General features: G+C 44.1%; 1 protein-coding gene across 1 annotated transcript in view; it reads right to left on the bottom strand.

Annotated features, from left to right (window-relative positions):
- LOC146782694 (extracellular calcium-sensing receptor-like) overlaps positions 1 to 20905 on the bottom strand; it is a 64671-nt gene that overhangs the window by 9652 nt on the left and 34114 nt on the right. Inside the window, exon 4 of the mRNA XM_085638980.1 lies at positions 3722 to 3949. Within this exon, the coding sequence (XP_085495106.1) occupies positions 3722 to 3949 (228 nt within the window). The remainder of the gene's footprint in view (positions 1 to 3721; positions 3950 to 20905) is intronic.

Genomic DNA, 20905 nt, shown 5'->3' with positions numbered 1-20905 from the left:
ATCTCCCTGGGCAAGCCTCAGTGCCTTATTTCTGTTCTCGGGAGGTGGAAAGAATGACCATATGCCACTTTTATACCAGTCATGGGAGAGAGTTAATTCAGAGCACTACTGCCGGCCAAGCTCCTCAGAGGAGGCGTTGAGTCACTAGGTCTGTCAACAGACACGTCTCCTGAAGGATGCAGCCCTCAGTAGCCAGCTGGGCCACTTACCAATCAGGTATCCTTCTGTTTTGTGTGTCTCTGAAATAAGCAAACAAGAGGCCAACCTCTTGACACTTGAGGAGCAGTTCTTGTTATTAAGTGAATTGCGTGTCATTGTGCCCTTGAGCCCTCCTCCTCTAGGAGTCAGGAGTTAGATGTTTTCTTTCTAGGAGGGCCTTCTTCTCTAGGTCCAGGAATGTTTTGAGGAAGTGATGGTGAGGTGCCAGTCCTATCCTTTAAACTAGCCAGTAATTAGAGAATTTTCCTTACCCAATCCTGAATAATTTCATACCCTATGCCCACCTCCTTTTGCAGCACCACCTCTTCACAATAATGGGAAACCTCTTCTGCCACCACACAGAACTCTCTTCAGCTACTGAGCTACGCACCTATTTAAATGAACTCTCCTCCAACCTGATGATGTCCAAACTGTTCCTCTCCTCTACTATGGCTGGAGGTTGTTGGTCTAGGAGGGCCCTGGGGATGAATGGGAAAAGGTATCTTTGGCAACTCTGACTCTTCACAATCATGTAACTTTGGTGATTTCGTTTTTGTAATAAAAATTGATTCCTAATGAACACATGACCTTATGATCAGTTCATGTTGTTTGAGATATTTTATCAATTTGCAGTTCAGTTGCGGATCAGACGGGTCAAAATCTTGTAGAATTGCTGCTCTGCATGTCCTTGTCCCTCTTGTGATGAAAGCTGTTCATAGTAAAGTGACATGAGCTGTGTGCAAGCACTTGCAAGTACAAATTAGATGAATAAAATCCTCCTTTTGCTCCCACAAAGTCTACATGATGTGGGCCCATTTAACATCCAAAATGGCTGGCCAGCGGTTGATGGTAACTAGCCAAAGTGGAGTGCCATCACTATTTTTATTTGTGCCGAGAATGCTTTAATTGAAGAAACGTTATTGTTCGATTAATTGAAATCTTTACAATAAGAAACATTCTGATAATAAAAAGTTATTAAAAGAGATTCTATAATACAAAATAAAAAATGTTTGACGGAGCCTAATTACATAGATCGGAGAGGGTACCAGATTACATTTTTCATAATTTTCCTGACGACATGTAATTTTTGAAAAAGAAAATGTGGCATGAGGGGCCGAAGACCTGTGTTGCTAAAAAGGAGCCATACCATTAAAACACAGACAAAAAGACGAACAAAGCATAAGTCCAACTGTCCGATCCACTCACTTTAAGGCTCTATCTAAAAAGGAAGAGGGTCCCTACATGTGGAAGAGACGAGACTCTGGTTTCTCAGCTACAAAACTCGGGCCATGAAGTGAAGTGGGCAGCCGCTGAACCACTCACGGCCATTAACATGTAGATCCAGAGAAAAAAAGGTGGCGTCTGACTGCATTTATAGGAGGGAGGCGACCCAGTGCAATAAGTTGGAGATTTGGTGACTGGCACTCCCACTGCGTTAAACTTTTTGCCAAGAATGTAAAACCTAAAAAAGGAGATGGTTCTATAATGTATTAATTTCTGATCACCATCCAGCTGTGTGATCTGAGACTGAAGTTAATTTTGTCTTGTAGTAACGAATGGAGTTTTGCAACTTTATTTATTGTGAATTGGAAAGTTGCCAAGGGAGGATTCTTTTTCTAAAGCTCGACTATATTGGAGATTGATAATTCTTTGAAAAAAAATTGACTATAGGTAGATGTATTATCTTTTTCAACTCCAGGCCACAAAGCTTTGTTGATTGGACTGTGGGCCAAGTTATGTTTTATTTTGAACCAGCATTTCATTTTGGAATGGAATCTCCCTACTGTTTAATGTGTCAGGCCGAATTCTAGGTGCACTTGTGATGTGAAGCAGACTTTGGTAGCTGAAAGACCCGCTTGTAGGTTGTGACCAGGTTGTGACAAGCAACTTGTTCAGCAGCGCAGAATCTCTTCAGTAACACTTGACATAAGGTGCTGGGATCCTATCTTGATGACCCTCAAGGTTCTAAAGTAGTTTTACATAATAGAATGTCTCATCCAAACGCTGTTGTTCCTTGTACACAAAATGCTGAACCAACAGGAGTTTAGGATCATAGAATCTCAATCTTCACACCTATGTTCCTAACAGATAGAAATGATGGAGGTGCAGACCTTTACATGTTCAATGTTTCACATTGTGGAAGGAGTTGCCTATAAACTTTAGATTTGAATGTTTTAAATTAAATTTAGAACAGGATTGAAGAGCTATATTCTCCATTCAGCCTTTGATTAGATGTCTACTGACGCTGTACACCTTTTGAGATTACACTCGGCACCCTAGTCTGGTCAGATGCCTGAGATCAGAATCAGAATTCTAAATAATCACCCAAAGGTGATGCTTATCTGTTTTGTTTCTTAGCTAGGTGTTACCAACTATCATCTTAAGTGGGTATGGCTTACACCATTGAGTTTAACATCTGCCTGTCCATACCTTCAAGGTGCTCTCAAGCGGCTACAGCTGGGTCATGCATTAGAAGTAAGGGTGGGCGTAGTTCGCGAAGTAGCACTTCGCGAAGCTACGCAAAGTGAAGTTCGCACTACGCGAGCTACGCGTAGCACTTCGCGAACTGCGTAGTAACATGTTCGCACTGTGCAAGATGTTGTTTTCAATGATTGCACAGTGCGGACAAGCAACCGACACTGTGCAATCATTGAAAATGGCATCTTGCACAGTGCGAGCTGTAGTTTTCTGCTGCTCGAGTAGATTTTTACTCGAGCGGCAGCTTTCTCAACGCCAACTGGTAGTTTCTAATCGCGAGCGGTCGCGAGCATACGCGACCCCTCGCAATGAGAAACCTGACCTCCTCGCGTTGGGAATCTCGCCGGGAGGTTTATTTTCCATGCTCGCGATCGCGAACAAGGAAAAAGTCTCGCCAGGATGTCATTTTGCTTGCTCGCGGTCGCCAACTTGACGTTGAGGACCGCGAGCAAGCAAAAAATGACCGCAGCACTACGCAACACTACGCTACGCGTGTTCGCACTGTGCTACGTGCAGTTCGCGTAGTGCGAAGTAGCGCGAACTTCGCACACTACACGAACGTAGCGTAGTGCTTCGCCCAGGCCTAATTAGAAGTATAACTCTTGATAATGGTCTTCCTTGTAATCATTTTTGTGGCTAGTTTGTTGATTTTGCAAACTGAGGACATAGGTGTTAATGTGAATTTGCCACTCAAGCCCAAAACAAGTTATGCCTGAAAGTTTATACTCGTGTTTTACATATATGTAAAAAGTGCTCACAAACCAGTCACATTGTATGTTCTAAACCACTGTCCTCATACCCCTGATTTCTGTTAATCCCACAAACTACACTTTTATTTAACCCACTTTTTGTTCAGGGTCCACTGGCTGTTCTATGTAATATGCCCTCTAATCCTTTGAGCTGGGTCAGTGATGTGTAAAATACTTCAATAAATAGAACATGGGCACCTACCTGTTTCTGTGGGTGCCTCCAGCTTTCATTGCCTGACATTCCTTCCCAGAGGGCCCCTCTGTAAAGAGAATGTATCTTCTGTTTGTTCTTTTACCTGATTGGTCTGTGAGGGCCATAGGACAGCGGCGGTGTCGATGCTGACCTTCTTTCCCTCAGGGGCGCTGTCATCATATCTCCCAACCGTTACTGGCCTGATTCCACCTTCTGCACTCCGCTGCCAATTCACAATGTCATACTGGGCAGGGACTTCACCATTCTGATTGAAAAACACGTCTTCTCCAACTTTGTTTTTGAAATGGACTTTCTTAATGTATTGTGTAATCTACATGTGAAAGAGTAATAAAATTACATAAGTGCTGTTACTTAAAGGGGTTCATGATCAAAATATAGTTTGTTTCCATAAAAATGCACAACCGCATGCCCTAACAACAGAAATGTATAGTACTATTGTCTGATTTATCAATAAATCTGGGGTCTGCCTTTTACTAGGTAGGATAATAACGTGCTCATCCACCCAGATGCACCCAAATCAAATCACAACTCAAAGCATTAATGGCGTGCCCAGAGTGATTTTCTTCAGCCATATTTTTACTAGGTCAAACCTGCTAAAAATTGTCTCTCATATTTGGAATAGCACATGCAATTAGCGCATTTGCCCTCATGTCAAGTGAGGAAAATGAAAACAATACTATGAGGAGGAGGGCTTGGTGTTAATGAGCTTGGCAGCACAAATGTGAATGGATGGGGCAGTGTGCCACTTCTGGAGTGTGCACAGTTTGGGTCTGACTGACAAGGGGCAGTGAGTGCGGAGTTACCCCTAGACCCGTAGCTGTCCATACACATGGATATGGTTGGCAGATACACATTAAAATAGAACACTGCCAATGATACCATCTACAGCAACCTCTGGCCTTCCGCAGGACCACACTCTCGCAGAACAGCTGCCCCGAGTTGTACCCGGCACCGCAGAAAGGTGATCCACCCGTTGATCCAGTGGTTGCTTGGACAATTGTGATCCCCTCGTGGTAGTGATGGTGGAGATCGGTGCATCCAACAAGAGGGCACCCTCGTGATGCTTCCCACAGCAAATGTAGATTGATGCAGCCATTTCTCCAGCTTCTTTGTCTACTGTCGGATGCCCATCAGTCCTACACAATAAGGGGCCATGGCGTTGCTTGGAAGCACTTCTGTATGCTAGAACTATAAAACAGGTCTGTAATATTTTACATATGGTGTCCATGTTGTGTAGAGCTACAGGCCCAGCTGTCACCAATATATAACCGAAACCACTGACATCTGTGGTCGGCCGCAATCTTGACTTGGGCTACTTTGCAGGGAATCTTACAATGCCCCCTCCACCTGCCTACTTTCAGCATGTATAACATTGTATATAATCCTTGTGGGGCGACAACCTTCTTAAGCTGCATAAAGCTGGGGTCAGTAACAATACCCAACCCTCAAAAGTGCATGATTCAATGGTGCCCCATTTTCAAATTATATTTGTCCAAAGGATACCAAAATTGAAAACAACAACTGGCATTGCAACACAAGTTAATTTAAACTACCATCATTCATATCAAACAACGCCACCCAAGAATGAAATACCTTTACTTAGGAATCGACACAGCCATATGTGGAGGAGCAAACCTACTAGACAATTATTGCTTCTGGAGGCTGTAGCCAGCAGTGCTTCCGCGAAACAATCGGCCCTCAACATATCGTCAAATACAGAAATGCTGGAATCAGCCTATCTGAAGGAACTGTCTGAAATCAAAAGCTCCATAGTAATGATGTCCTTGGCCATGGGTACAAATAACTCAGACATGCAATCTCCATGAGGAGACATCACCTCATTTCAAAAGAGAACTTACATCCATAGAAGATCGCCTTACTGAATGCCAGAATAACCAAAAACACTGGGGGCTGGACGTGTGGCAGCTACACTAAAAGACAATAGATTTAGAGGATATGAGCTGTAGAGATAATATTCGGCTTTTGGGAGTACAGGAGAAGCTGAGCAAGGGGACAAGTAATCCTTTTTGGGCAATCTGCTTCCCTCCCATTTAAACACAGTGTACACTCCCACACATCCTTGGTCAATACCCACCCAAGACACATCCTGGTTTGTTATTTATGGCACCAACAAACACCACAGATCCTGGCAGAGGCAAAAAAACTTGGCCGCTATCAAGATAACAATACCCAGATAATTATTACTTCAGATTATACGGTAGCCACAAATGCAAGACAAACACTATTTACTGCTCTAATACAAAGATATTGGATATGGCCTACTCAACCCAATGATTATGTTAATTACAATCAAAGGCATTACCATGGAATACGCAAGACCTGGCTTGCTGGAAACTGTCCTGGATGAACTAGACACCACAAACATGAATACAGCCCCCTCAGGCAATAGAGAGGAGGCCGTTACATCCAAAGAACCACCTCAGAAGAACTTCACATACCAGGAGGAACAGAAACACTGGGAGACTATGACTTGCAAATGGGCTGGAGGAAATAAACATAGAACCTGGATACCCACAGTGTAACCGCAGTGCCAAGAGGAAAGTCTAGTTCCCCAATAAGAATTGAACTCCTCTCCCTGTGTCGGACACTGTTCTTTTCAAGTTAATCACCGATTGCACTGCTCTTGTCCCTTGCCCTTTGATCTTAATGCCTCTTTTATGCTTCCTGGTTGAGAGGACAGTGGTAGCGGAGATGCATATAGGAACTAATGGTAAGTGGTGTAAACTGTTACTCTCCATCATAACCCCCCACGCATGGCCAGGTGGAAGGCTATTCACACATTAGAACACATTCCCACTATGCTCCTGAACTGGAAACATTCTAATCCCAGATCACCAACAACCTAGTATTAATTGTCATATGGATCTCCAGTACCCGCACATGTTGGTTGAGACAACACCCATCCTCTATAGGAAAAAGAAGCCAGGTGAGGTATGCTAACACCCTTGTGATGAACGTCAAGATTGTCCCTTATAATTCTGTACTAAATATACATTCCTAAATTTGACCTACTGATCTTCCACTTCCACTTCCTTTGCTGCAGGGTTTACTTTAGGAGACCCTCCCAGAAATATGTGGGCACTCTTTAGATATTCCCTATTTGCCCACTCTTTGGATATTCCCTATAATTCACTTCACGTACATGTACAACCAAATCCTGGGCACTCGTACATTTTATGTACGAGTGCCCAGGATTTGGTTGTACTACTTTGTTGTAGGATCTCCCAACACGCATATAGGGGTTACAGGGGTCTCGCCTACCTGGCTAGCATCGTATTCACTTTACTTCGCTCAACACGTACGCAAATATAGCTGAGCGCCACCACTTCCTAATCACTGAAAACCCTCCCTCTTGACTGCACTTCACGTGCATGACCCACTACACTACACTCCCTGATCAAAACAATTCTTCAACGATGAACCCACCATCAGTTACTACCATCCTCTGATGTTGTCAGACAATACCCTGTCTTTATCCTATCTCCCTACATAGTGTCCCTCATGCGCTCTCACTTGCAAAAGTTATTGATTACAACATTACTTATTGTTAATGGGCTGACACACTTTATTAAACAAAAGAAAATCCTGACCTTTCTAAACCATACAAAATCAGCTATTGCACTTCAACTGTAAACCCAATTAACTTTGGAAGAAATCGACAAGCTTTGTAGAGACTGGGTGGGTAGGGTAATTTATGCTGGCTCCTCTTTCGCCACAAAGACTTTCCACGAGGAACTGCAAAAGTCTAGGAAGAGAGTGGTAGCTATCTCGGTACAGAAATACCTGTCCTACAGGTTATTGCGGACTTTGACGGGTGTAGAGGATAGGTAGGTTTTTGTTAAATTTTGCATCCATGATACTTGCATTGTGGTAGGATCTATATATGCTCCAGTTGGAAAACCATACAGCTTTCTCTCCCAGATAAGCAGACTACTTACTTCATTTGGCAATGTGAAACTCATATTAAAGGGATGCTGGAATCTAACACAAGATTGCATCCTAGATAGATCAGGCAAGTCTGACTTGAGTCGACCGGTGTGAATACAACCTCCTTGATAAGATGCAAGACAATCCTCTACATGACCATCGGAGATTAATACATCCTCAGGATTGTGGTTACACCTTCACCTCATGTCCCAACAACATCAGAACCAGAATCAATTACTTTCTGTAAACACCTGGTCAACACTTTCATAGTACCATATGGAATATTGGCTCACAATTTGATCTCAATTCATATTTAGAAGCAGCACCCACGCACAAAAAGCTCTTGCCAAATAACCCTCTTAAACTATAAAGACCAATAGACAAATAATGTTTATGCTCTCACGTAGAAGAAACTCTCATCTACAATAAAGAACTCAGCACTGGTACTATGGGGAGCTGGGGGGGGCTATGATAAGAGGTCTTCTAATTGAGGATACAGCACTACTCAAAACTTAGGCTAGCCATGTAGGAGAGTAGGATCTGCTTCTTATGGTTACCCCCACTTTTTGCGGATGTAAAACTGTTTTTCGACTTTAGTCTAGCTGGAACCCTGCCATTCAGGACCCCAGCCTAGCTACTTCCTCTCTAAATGGATTCCTAGTACCTTAGGCACACAACAGATTGGATTCTGTGGTGCCCTTATAAGTCCCTAGTATATAGTATACTATGTACCCAGGGCATAGATACCCCAGAGGCTTACCAGGGGCTGAAACATGTATCTTGCCACCTCTTGGAAGCCCTCCAAAATGACACCACAGGTCTGCGCTACTGCAGCCTGAGTAACTTGGTGCATGCAGTCAACCCTATGGCAGGCCTTATCCATCCTGAAGGCAGGGTGCTTGGTTATATGTGAGGGGGTGCCCAGGCATGAGCAGAGCCCCTCTGCAGCCTTCAGAACTCTTCTCCGGGGTTGTCTGGGATGCAGCCTGACTATATACTCTTTAAGTGCATTATAACCAAACGTTAAGTGCTAACTTTGGACTGGCTGCACTGGCTGCACGGAAACATGTTGTGTTTGGTGTCAAACACCTTGGAATCATACCCCCACACCAGTAACTGGTGTGGGAGTTTGATCCCACCCTTCTAGAGGGAGAGACATGACAGCACCCAGTATACCCGGTACCAGCTTAAAAGAGCCCTGGCATCACAAAATGGATGCTGCAGCCACAGACACGGGTCTGGCCTCCTGCTGCTGACCGAAACTCCGGCAGGGGAGGCCTGGACAATAGGTTTCCTGTCACAGGGAGGTGTTACCACCTCCCAGACAGGCCTTAGTGGATTAGAGCTGGGTGGGAGCAGTCCAGGAGTGCTTTGAAGTCCTGCACTGGGGGCACATTTGGTGTCCCTGTGCATATTCCAGCTCAAACCGGTTGCAGGGGCTACCAGACCCTGCTCTGGTGCGAAACTGGACAAAGGAAATGGGTGTAGCCACCCCTCTTTCCAAACCCTCCCATAGTTGGGTCCCCTGAATTAGTCCAACCCCTTCCTTGGGTATAAAGAAGGAACCTCTGTAACCAGAGCTTTAGATATCCCTAGACAAAACTCTGAAACTGAATCCTGGAACTTCGATAATCTGTTCAACGCCAGATGACTGAAGAATCTCCCTTTAGGTAAAGGAGTTACTCCCCTGCTTAGCAGATACCAAAGACGCAGCTGTCTGGTCTGCATCTCCGAAACTCCCGCCGGACGCTGAAGACTTTGCAACACCAAAGGTGGATTTCCAGACTTCCCAGAGGACGAACCGAGTCCCCAGCAAAACTGAGACCCATAGCCCTTGTGGGTACCGTGGAACCAGAACCCCTGGACACCGAGCACATTTGCAAGTGCATCAGCTTCCCGACAACTCTTGAGGCTGTGCATTGGGTTACTTGTAGCCCCGACCCGAGCACCTTTTGCACTGAACTCTTACTTTAATTGGGCTTCCCTGGTTGCTCCAGACATGCCCTGACTCTCCATCGCTTGGGGAGTCCCCAGCACCTAGCTGGTCTGCACCGAAGCATCTTTCTACTTTCTGCGTGGGTTGCTGTTGCCAAGGCTTGTTGTGTCCAATCCAGGCACCGACGCTGCAACACTCAACATCCTTCGTAGGACAGCTCGAATTCAGCTCCTGGTCATCCTTGACGCCTCCTGGCTGAAGAGTCAAGCTTCACTTCTTCACACCTGAAACACCCGACATCGGTGGGCATTCGTCTATCGTGCCCCTGGTCACTGGCAAGTGACCCAGACTCTGTCCCCTCTGCTTTCAGGTTCTTCACATCTCCTATCCAGGCATGGATCGCTTTCGGACACTTCGCATCTTCCCGGCAGCAGCACTTCTTCGCAAGTTGCAATTGAAAACGACGACGCGACCTAACACCATTTGACACCTATGCACCCGGCTTTCCTGGGTGAGGTAACTCGAGTACTCCAGTGCTTCCATGGGTGTTGACCCTAGAACTGTTTAAGTCCAAGAGGGTTTGGTCCTAGTCCATTTCTAAGTGTCCTTTAACTTTAAAAATCTAACTGCTACTTTCCCTATAGAAGCTAACAGGAGCTCGCGGCTGGATTCTCACACTGCACACGGCCCCCGTGGGTCCCCTGTGGGTCCCCTGTGTCACTACCTTGGGTGGTTCCTTGGGGTTCCAGCAAATCTACAGGCTCTAGGCCTTGTGTCTTGTCAAGTCGTGGCTCTCATACCACTTTCTTAGTATATGGTTTGGTACGCCCCTAGGGCCTAACGTGTATCGTGCTACTTTACTGTAATATTTGAAGTGTAACTTATGTGATTTTACCTCTAGCCTCATAAAGAGACTAGTAGGGTGTGTTTAGGAATAAATACATATATTTTATATATATACCTGCTGTGGTCTCCTTTCATTTAGCCACTCAAGAAATTATAGACTGGCAAAACAAGCTGCTTTATTTTCCTTCAAGGCCTAGCCTGAAGGCTGCTCTCCATAGTTACCACTAGGATAGCTTTCAATAAAGGTTGTATTTAACCTACCAGCAATAAGGGGTTGTTTGGTGCAAGGTGCCCACTATAACTAGTTGACAGCAGATACCAGGCCAACTTCTCACAAGCTGTTCAAGAAAACACCTTGAAACACAAATTCAAACCCTGACTAAAGTATATTCCAGCTTCTCATTTGATGTCACTCTGCGCAAACTGTTAACTGACAAAGCATCCCTAAACATAAACCAAGGACTTCGAGACATGGTACAGGATAATGACCTTCTCATATTCAATAAAATGAAAAAGATTTCCAGAAAAGGGCACACCTCAATCTCTCCTTTTGGGGGAAGATCCTAATTGTTACAAAGAACATAATCCCTAAATTCAAATGTGTCTTTTGTAAGCTTTCACTACCTTTTCCTCAGAGTATCTTCTGAGTCACAGAACGGGACATTACACAATTAATTTAGGGGCGGAGGGTGTCAGGGCAAGATTAAAGAGCCCTAAACTTTACACATCATCAGAAAAAGGTTGGCTCTATCTTCCACACATAAAATGTTACTGGTTAGCACATCAATTTACCATTCAGCATACATGCTGAATTCTCAAAGATCCCTTACTTGGTTACCATGAAACACCCCATTATAAACACAAAAAACATACAATACACAAATACTCACCCATAATGCATCACTTATTAACCCTATCATCTTTACCTCCCAGCACAAATGGAAAAGAGCACACAAACTGATAAAGTGGTAAGTTATATTCAGGCCAAAGCAACAGGTTTACGACCTTCCCCATAATCAAAGGTGGAGACATCTCCAGTTTAAGCAAGGACTCCATGGCATATGGGGCCCAAATTGTATCACTTTAGACAGATCACCCATAGTGCAATACATACACTCATAGGAAGACTAGGGGGGGGGGGCAATATCAGGGTTATATGCTATGCTAATGAACCACAGGTTCTTCCTGGACACTTCATCCAGACTGTGTGAATGGTGGAGAACCAGACTGGATGCACACCTTCAGAAGGGAGTTTGAAACAATATAGCCGACTAAAATAAGGGACTTAGTGAATCACACCTGAAATACAGCTTTTTCAAAATCCTCCACCGATGGCATTGGTCTCTAACACAACTGTATAAAGCTGTGCTTAGTAACTGCGTCTGCTGCTGGATGTTTAGGGATCTAGACAGCAACATAGTGCACATTTTATGGGAATGCATGCATCTTTTCAGATACTAGGTCCAAATCTGCAAATGTCTGCAGACTGACCTACACCACCAACATCATAGAATTCCCCTATAGTACTACTACATGAGCAGCCCGACCTTCACAACCTCAAACCCCATGTGAGATGATTGCTACTGCAATAGGAGTTGCTGAGATGGGGAATTTATGCCACTGGAAATCCACACTGATCTCAATGTTTAAAGACTGGCTAGACAGAGGCTTCTCAACCCAGGACCTTTTGAGCTCTAAGTAGCTGACCTTTGTACAAACCAGTATTATTACTGAATTAATATATGTTGACCAAAATTGAGAATGTGTATTTGAGACAAATAGTGTGTATTTTCAAAAGGCATTAACTGATGTTTGGAGAAAAATGGTTGGATTGCCAAAATATATTTAAACTCAATTGCGAGTGAAAAATCATGTGGCATATGGGAGACTTATTACTAATATAATTACGTTGGTACCAGGGTCATTGAGTCTTTCTTTTAACATAGTTTACATTATTACATTTTGTGGGTGAAAAATGTTAATATAAATAGTCAGATATTCAGATACAAATTGGTTTTTTTTGTTTTTGTAAACTAAAACCAGCATGTCTCTAAATCTTTCTTTTCTCATTTTTCAACCCAGAAAACTCAATCATAAACAAAGCCACAAGAGGGCCTTGCACTCCAGCTGAAGAACATAGAGCTCCAGCTAGGAGAGCTTTAAAAAAAATGGGAAGGTTTACTATGGTCATGGATTTAATGACCCAGGAGACTTACTGTTTTTTTAAATGTTGCTGGGGGGCTGCTATACTCTTTTCAGCCCCCCCCCACAACTTTAAAAAAGGCTTGCTGGTGCCCTTTCCTATTCTAGAAGCCCCACCAAGCTCAAAAAGATGTAAACCAAAAAGCCCTCTCAGAGGATTATGGGGCGCTCCTTCAAGGAGCAGTGAATAATAAGTGTCCAACCTGCCACTCATATATTTTACATTTGGATGCTCCGGTGCCCACCCAAGACACACTTTTTAAATATTTATTGGGGAGGAGGATAAGCAGCCTTTATGGCCCCGGGTTCCCATCCCTTGGGGCCTTTCTATTTTTGAGGGGAAGCGAGTGCAGAACCTCCCTCTATTTGTCTTGCAGCTCCATTGACCACATCCCGTCCGTCTTTTTTATTCATGGGGCACGTGGCCTCCCTCCCCATGCCTTTACAGCTCTGGGGACCATATCCCTCAGAAATTTAAATTTTTAGTAAAGGGAGAGGGCAGGCGGACCACACCCCTTTTCCCCTGTACCCTGGGGACTCCATCCTCTGGTGTCTTTCTTTTTCAGTACGGTGTGAATGGTGTGTGGCCCCCTCCCTGGGACAATAGTGGCCCCAGGAACCCAATTCCCCAGGTCCTTACTTAGGTGCCCTAATGCCCCCATGTTGGGGGCTGCGATGGGTACCCCAGTGATGGGTGCATCATGAGCCGGCATTGCTTCCATCGGCTGGTGCTGTTTTTTTTATTTATTTCTAAAGCTCCTGCTTGTTGGAATCCAATATGCCTTCACTGCCCATGATCTTGCAGGCAAGAAATCTGAGTTTAGGTATAAGCTGCCTGAGACACCATAGTACAACTGCCCCTGGGGGATGGGGTCCTCAGGGCTTTTTAAGGCAGGGGGCCATGTGCCCTTCTCCCTTAAAAGTATCTGTCTCCGCCTCTTTTAAATTTCACCAGGCCCCAGGGAATGGCATCCCCAAGTCCATGATCGGCTCAGGGAGGGGGGATTGCATCAGGGTATGGGGGCTCTAAGGCAATGATCGGCCCTCCCTTATTATTATATTTTGACCCTGAAAGATGGAGACTCTCGGTTCAGGGAGGAGGGCCGTGTGCCCTCTTCCCCAATTCAGTGGGCCCAAGCAGCCAATTTCTTTTTTTTCCACGGTCTGGCAGGAACCCACAGAACTGTGTCAAAAAACAAAATAAATATTTGTGATCCATCAAGCATGGGCTGAGAAAAAGGGGAGGTCCCAAAATGCAAAATGTTCATGCATTTTCCATAGCCTTTTTTGAAAAGCACTACCACAAGAGCTGGTGAACAGAATTACACCAAATTTAGCAAGAAACCAGATTTTGGTCTAGGAAGTATGCATTTTGTGAGTTGGTGTAAATCCATTCAATATTTTGTTAGAAATTAGATCTACAAATATTTGTATAGCTGGATGGTTGGGTTCAATGGACTCTCTAGACGGTCTCTCAAATTCAACTAAAAAAAGGCTGCTCTGCTTGGCATAGGGGGCTTTTTTCCTAGGGTCAATTCACGTCCACAGGAGGCATGCTCCCATGGGAGAAAGTGCGCTGATTGGCTACCTGCAACTTGAAGACTAGTGTTGGCATGTTAGCCATTATAGGACTCAGGGACATGGGTCCCTGTCCTCTGTTTAATCTTTTCTAAAAACATAAGGTGGCAAAGTAGAGATTTCCTGCCCCTAGGCCTTGGGTGGAGATTGAAGACAGATTCTCCCTGGGGCTAAAAATTTTTTTTTAAAAGCTGCATTCTTTTGGACTCCCCTGGAACTCTATTGGCAGAGTCAAGGGTCTTCAGCATTATATATATGGGGAGGGGTGGTGAGAGTGGGGCCCCTCTCTGCCATCAAACAGAAACAAATTCAAAGTTAAGGGGTCCATTCCGAACCACCAATGAAACAAGGGGACCCCATCCCCAGAGGCTGAAAGTGCAAAAATAGGGAGGGCCCCAGAGACCCCATTCCCATTGGCCAACTAATTTTAAGGTAAAGAGGAGGGGGCGTTGGGCACCCTCCCTGACCCTGTAGAGGCCCCCAGGACCTGATCCGCAGAGTCAATGTTAAATTAAAGGGGAGAGGGTCACATAACTCAACTCCCCTAGTCTGTAAAAGCCCCTGGGGACCCCATCCTCCGGGGCCAGCTCAAAGACTGTGTCCTGAGAATCCCACTGCTGGGACACAGTCACTTAGAAGGACTGCAGGCATGGAAGGCATGTCAGCTTCCACTGGGCAGGAGCTTTAATAAAGTTCCCCTTGGGTGGGAGCAGACTTTTGTTTCCCTACCCATGGTCTTGAAGGTAGGACAACTCAGAACCCTCCCACATGTTGCGGATGGTCAAAGGCCAGGCACAGTGTGGGCTGTCAGCCCATTGGGGCAGGCTTTCCGTATAGTGATAAAATATTACTTTAGGTTAAAAGAAAAAATCAACTAAAGAACCAACTGATAAAGTGGCATTAAAGTTAGGTGAACATTTCAGTAAAAAATGTAACATTTTAAACTAAAAAACACACAGACATTCAGTAAATATAACTCAGGACCTAAGGTAACTACAACTCACATCCTCGCCATGCCCAGATGATAATTACCCCACATATTACACCACTCAAGACATATTCTATACCATTATTGATGACATCACTGCAGCATTTGAATTACCATCATTGATGAGAAGACTGTGCATAGTGGGACATGATTTATAGTTACCTTAGGGCACTAGGTCATTTACTAGAATGATTAGCAGTGTATTGAATCCTTTCAGGTGCAAGTATTTAAAAGAAGACTTTACATGACCTGACTTATTTATGTTCTTCTGTTCAGAAGAACTGGTTTGAAGAAGAAAATGCAGACAGCTATTATTTGAGAATGTTTTCTTGCAAACTAGTGTTTTTATCATAGAATATCTATATTAATAAGAAATGTCCACATCAGTAGTTGTCACAAGGATCTTCTTCTCTTCTTTATTTTCATAAGAAGAGATTCAACACAACTTCTAGCCAACACGTGTTTCGTCCTTATGTGGAGTCAACCACAGACTTCTTCAGGGCAAAAGAAAAAATGTTTCTATCTAATAATGGCTATAGTGTGGTAGAGTGAATAAAGTACTCGAACAGCGTCAAGGACAGCAACATTCCACGATTTAAAGCGACAAGCTCAAAGCCCATAAAATGTGTGCTGGGTTTTTCAACTTGTTCCAAATCAATATTCAATAATCCAGAAATAACCTGAAATGTGGTTTCCTTAGACATTTGCTTCTTGTTCAGGTTATTTCTGATATGGACATTTATTGCTCAGGATATTAACTCTCTTTGTGTTTAATATATGTGTGGGCTGCTGTCTACATACATGGTAATGGTGGATGGCCATTACTTATATCCTTGAGCATTGTGATTTAGTCATTGTTATTGTACGTAACTCAGCGAAACTTTCTTTCCAACTATCCTCTGTTTGTATTTTTATCATAGAATATCTAATTGAATTTTGCATTGAAATAGTGGCCATAGCAGTATCATTATTTATCAGTGACTTTAAGAAGATGACTCAAGTGCTTTAAAAATTGTTCTTAAGAGGGATGTGACCTATCAAGGTGTTGGACATACCATCATCCTGACAGTGTCCTGACTTGAATTACACTATCTGCAGTGCAGTAACGCCTTTGAAACAACAACAAACTTTGCCTTACAATGTTCCCATGAGCTCCCAGGGTGCTGTCAAAACTATGAAAGCCAAGTAAAAAACATTTCCACTCTACTCTGCCTGACAATGAGCAACAAGATGGCACCACGTGTCGTTCAGCACTGGCAAATGGTGAGCAGAGGTTGATCCATGTTTGCATTGATCACCGGTTGGATCCTAAGTGGATGGCAACAGGCCACAGCATCTTGCTGATTCTGGCTGGAGGAAGACCTAACACGGTCTGACAGAAGAAGAGAGGGAGCAGACAAAGTGTAGTGTTTGTACTAAGGAGCCATCTAGTCCTGAATAGTCCTGGCAGTGTGTTACTTCTTGAAGGACCTGTAAGATGTTCCTGCTAAACCATCAAACTAAGATAAGGGGTTTCAGACACTCACTGTATATTAATATTGCAAAAAGGACAATTGATGGACAGAATGCAGTACAATGTCATACATTCACCCCAGTACAGAGATCTCGGCCTAAATCCATAGTTCTTTTGCTCACCATGCCATTCCAGTTTGGACCCAGCCACATGCAAATCAGTCTTGACCCTGCACCCAATGGGAACAGTCCAGCCAGAACTGCCAGGCCAGGTCCTCCCTGGACTGGAAACAAGCATCTTAGGACCGGTTTCGGGCTTTCACCCCTCATCAGCCAAGATAGCTTGACTTCAGTGGCATGGAGAGCATGGGATCCACGTTTCGGGCATACCCATCCCATTCAGGATGCCAAATGCAAAAAGAACAATTGATGGACAGAATGCAGAACAATGTCATACATTCACCCCCGTACAGAGATATGGGCCTAAATCCATCGTTTTTTTGCTCACCATGCCATTCCAGTTTGGACCCAGCCATATGCAAATCAGTCTTGACCCTGCGACAAATGGGAACAGTCCAGTCCGAACTGCCAGGCCAGGTCCTCCCTGGACTGGAAACAAGCATCCTAGGACCGGTTTTGGGCTTTCAGCCCTCATCAGCCAGGATAGCTTGACTCCAGTGGCATGGAGAGCATGGGACCCACGTGTGGGCATACCCGTCCCACTCGGGTTGACAAATGCAGAAATAGCAATTGATGGACAGAATGCAGAACAATGTCATGCATTCAGCCCAGTACAGAGATCTGGGCCTAAATCCATCGTCTTTTTGATCCAGTGGTTGCTTGGACAATTGTGATCCCCTCGTGGTAGTGATGGTGGAGATCGGTGCATCCAACAAGAGGGGACCCTCGTGATGCTTCCCACAGCAAATGTAGATTGATGCAGCCATTTCTCCAGCTTCTTTGTCTACTGTCGGATGCCCATCAGTCCTACACAATAAGGGGCCATGGCGTTGCTTGGAAGCACTTCTGTATGCTAGCACTATAAAACAGGCCTGTAATATTTTACATATGGTGTCCATGTTGTGTAGAGCTACAGGCCCAGCTGTCACCAATATACAACCGAAACCACTGACATCTGTGGTCGGCCGCAATCTTGACTTGGGCTACTTTGCAGGGAATCTTACAATGCCCCCTCCAGCTGCCTACTTTCAGCATGTATAACATTGTATATAATCCTTGTGGGGCGACAACCTTCTTTGCAAGCTGCATAAAGCTGGGGTCAGTAAAAATACCCAACCCTCAACAGTGCATGATTCAATGGTGCCCCATTTTCAAATTATATTTGTCCAAAGGATACCAAAATTGAAAACAACAACTGGCATTGCAACACAAGTTAATTTAAACTACCATCATTCATATCAAACAACGCCACCCAAGAATGAAATACCTTTACTTAGGAATCGACACAGCCACATGTGGAGGAGCAAACCTACTAGACAATTATTGCTCCTGGAGGCTGTAGCCAGCAGTGCTTCCGCGAAACAATCGGCCCTCAACATATCGTCAAATACAGAAATGCTGGAATCAGCCTATCTGAAGGAACTGTCTGAAATCAAAAGCTCCATAGTAATGATGTCCTTGGCCATGGGTACAAATAACTCAGACATGCAATCTCCATGAGGAGACATCACCTCATTTCAAAAGAGAACTTACATCCATAGAAGATCGCCTTACTGAATGCCAGAATAACCAAAAACTCTGGGGGCTGGACGTGTGGCAGCTACACTAAAAGACAATAGATTTAGAGGATATGAGCTGTAGAGATAATATTCGGCTTTTGGGAGTACATGAGAAGCTGAGCAAGGGGACATGTAATCCTTTTTGGGCAATCTGCTTCCCTCCCATTTAAACACAGTGTACACTCCCACACATCCTTGGTCAATACCCACCCAAGACACATCCTGGTTTGTTATTTATGGCACCAACAAACACCACAGATCCTGGCAGAGGCAAAAAAACATGGCCGCTATCAAGATAACAATACCCAGATAATTATTACTTCAGATTATACGGTAGCCACAAATGCAAGACAAACACTATTTACTGCTCTAATACAAAGATATTGGATATGGCCTACTCAACCCAATGATTATGTTAATTACAATCAAAGGCATTACCATGGAATAGGCAAGACCTGGCTTGCTGGAAACTGTCCTGGATGAACTAGACACCACAAACATGAATACAGCCCCCTCAGGCAATAGAGAGGAGGCAGTTACATCCAAAGAACCACCTCAGAAGAACTTCACATACCAGGAGGAACAGAAACACTGGGAGACTATGACTTGCAAATGGGCTGGAGGAAATAAACATAGAACCTGGATACCCACAGTGTAACCGCAGTGCCAAGAGGAAAGTCTAGTTCCCCAATAAGAATTGAACTCCTCTCCCTGTGTCGGACACTGTTCTTTTCAAGTTAATCACCGATTGCACTGCTCTTGTCCCTTGCCCTTTGATCTTAATGCCTCTTTTATGCTTCCTGGTTGAGAGGACAGTGGTAGCGGAGATGCATATAGGAACTAATGGTAAGTGGTGTAAACTGTTACTCTCCATCATAACCCCCCACGCATGGCCAGGTGGAAGGCTATTCACACATTAGAACACATTCCCACTATGCTCCTGAACTGGAAACATTATAATCCCAGATAACCAACAACCTAGTATTAATTATCATATGGATCTCCAGTACCCGCACATGTTGGTTGAGACAACACCCATCCTCTATAGGAAAAGGAAGCCAGGTGAGGTATGCTAACACCCTTGTGATGAACGTCAAGATTGTCCCTTATAATTCTGTACTAAATATACATTCCTAAATTCGACCTACTGATCTTCCACTTCCACTTCCTTTGCTGCAGGGTTTACTTTAGGAGACCCTCCCAGAAATATGTGGGCACTCTTTAGATATTCCCTATTTGCCCACTCTTTGGATATTCCCTATAATTCACTTCACGTACATGTACAACCAAATCCTGGGCACTCGTACATTTTATGTACGAGTGCCCAGGATTTGGTTGTACTACTTTGTTGTAGGATCTCCCAACACGCATATAGGGGTTACAGGGGTCTCGCCTACCTGGCTAGCATCGTATTCACTTTACTTCGCTCAACACGTACGCAAATATAGCTGAGCGCCACCACTTCCTAATCACTGAAAACCCTCCCTCTTGACTGCACTTCACGTGCATGACCCACTACACTACACTCCCTGATCAAAACAATTCTTCAACGATGAACCCACCATCAGTTACTACCACCCTCTGATGTTGTCAGACAATACCCTGTCTTTATCCTATCTCCCTACATAGTGTCCCTCATGCGCTCTCACTTGCAAAAGTTATTGATTACAACATTACTTATTGTTAATGGGCTGACACACTTTATTAAACAAAAGAAAATCCTGACCTTTCTAAACCATACAAAATCAGCTATTGCACTTCAACTGTAAACCCAATTAACTTTGGAAGAAATCGACAAGCTTTGTAGAGACTGGGTGGGTAGGGTAATTTATGCTAGCTCCTCTTTCGCCACAAAGACTTTCCACGAGGAACTGCAAAAGTCTAGGAAGAGAGTGGTAGCTATCTCGGTACAGAAATACCTGTCCTACAGGTTATTGCGGACTTTGACGGGTGTAGGGGATAGGTAGGTTTTTGTTAAATTTTGCATCCATGATACTTGCATTGTGGTAAGATCTATATATGCTCCAGTTGGAAAACCATACAGCTTTCTCTCCCAGATAAGCAGACTACTTACTTCATTTGGCAATGTGAAACTCATATTAAAGGGATGCTGGAATCTAACACAAGATTGCATCCTAGATAGATCAGGCAAGTCTGACGTGAGTCGACCGGTGTGAATACAACCTCCTTGATAAGATGCAAGACAATCCTCTACATGACCATCGGAGATTAATACATCCCCAGGATTGTGGTTACACCTTCACCTCATGTCCCAACAACAGCAGAACCAGAATCAATTACTTTCTGTTAACACCTGGTCAACACTTTCATAGTACCATATGGAATATTGGCTCACAATTTGATCTCAATTCATATTTAGAAGCAGCACCCACTCACAAAAAGCTCTTGCCAAATAACCCTCTTAAACTATAAAGACCAATAGACAAATAATGTTTATGCTCTCACGTAGAAGAAACTCTCATCTACAATAAAGAACTCAGCACTGGTACTATGGGGAGCTGGGGGGGGCTATGGTAAGAGGTCTTCTAATTGAGGATACAGCACTACTCAAAACTT

The sequence above is a fragment of the Triturus cristatus genome, chromosome 12, assembly GCF_964204655.1.
Source record: "Triturus cristatus chromosome 12, aTriCri1.1, whole genome shotgun sequence".
NCBI classification, from domain to species: Eukaryota; Metazoa; Chordata; class Amphibia; order Caudata; family Salamandridae; genus Triturus; species Triturus cristatus.
The sequence above is the reverse complement of the archived record's forward strand: the minus strand, read 5'-3'. Positions and strand labels throughout refer to the sequence as shown.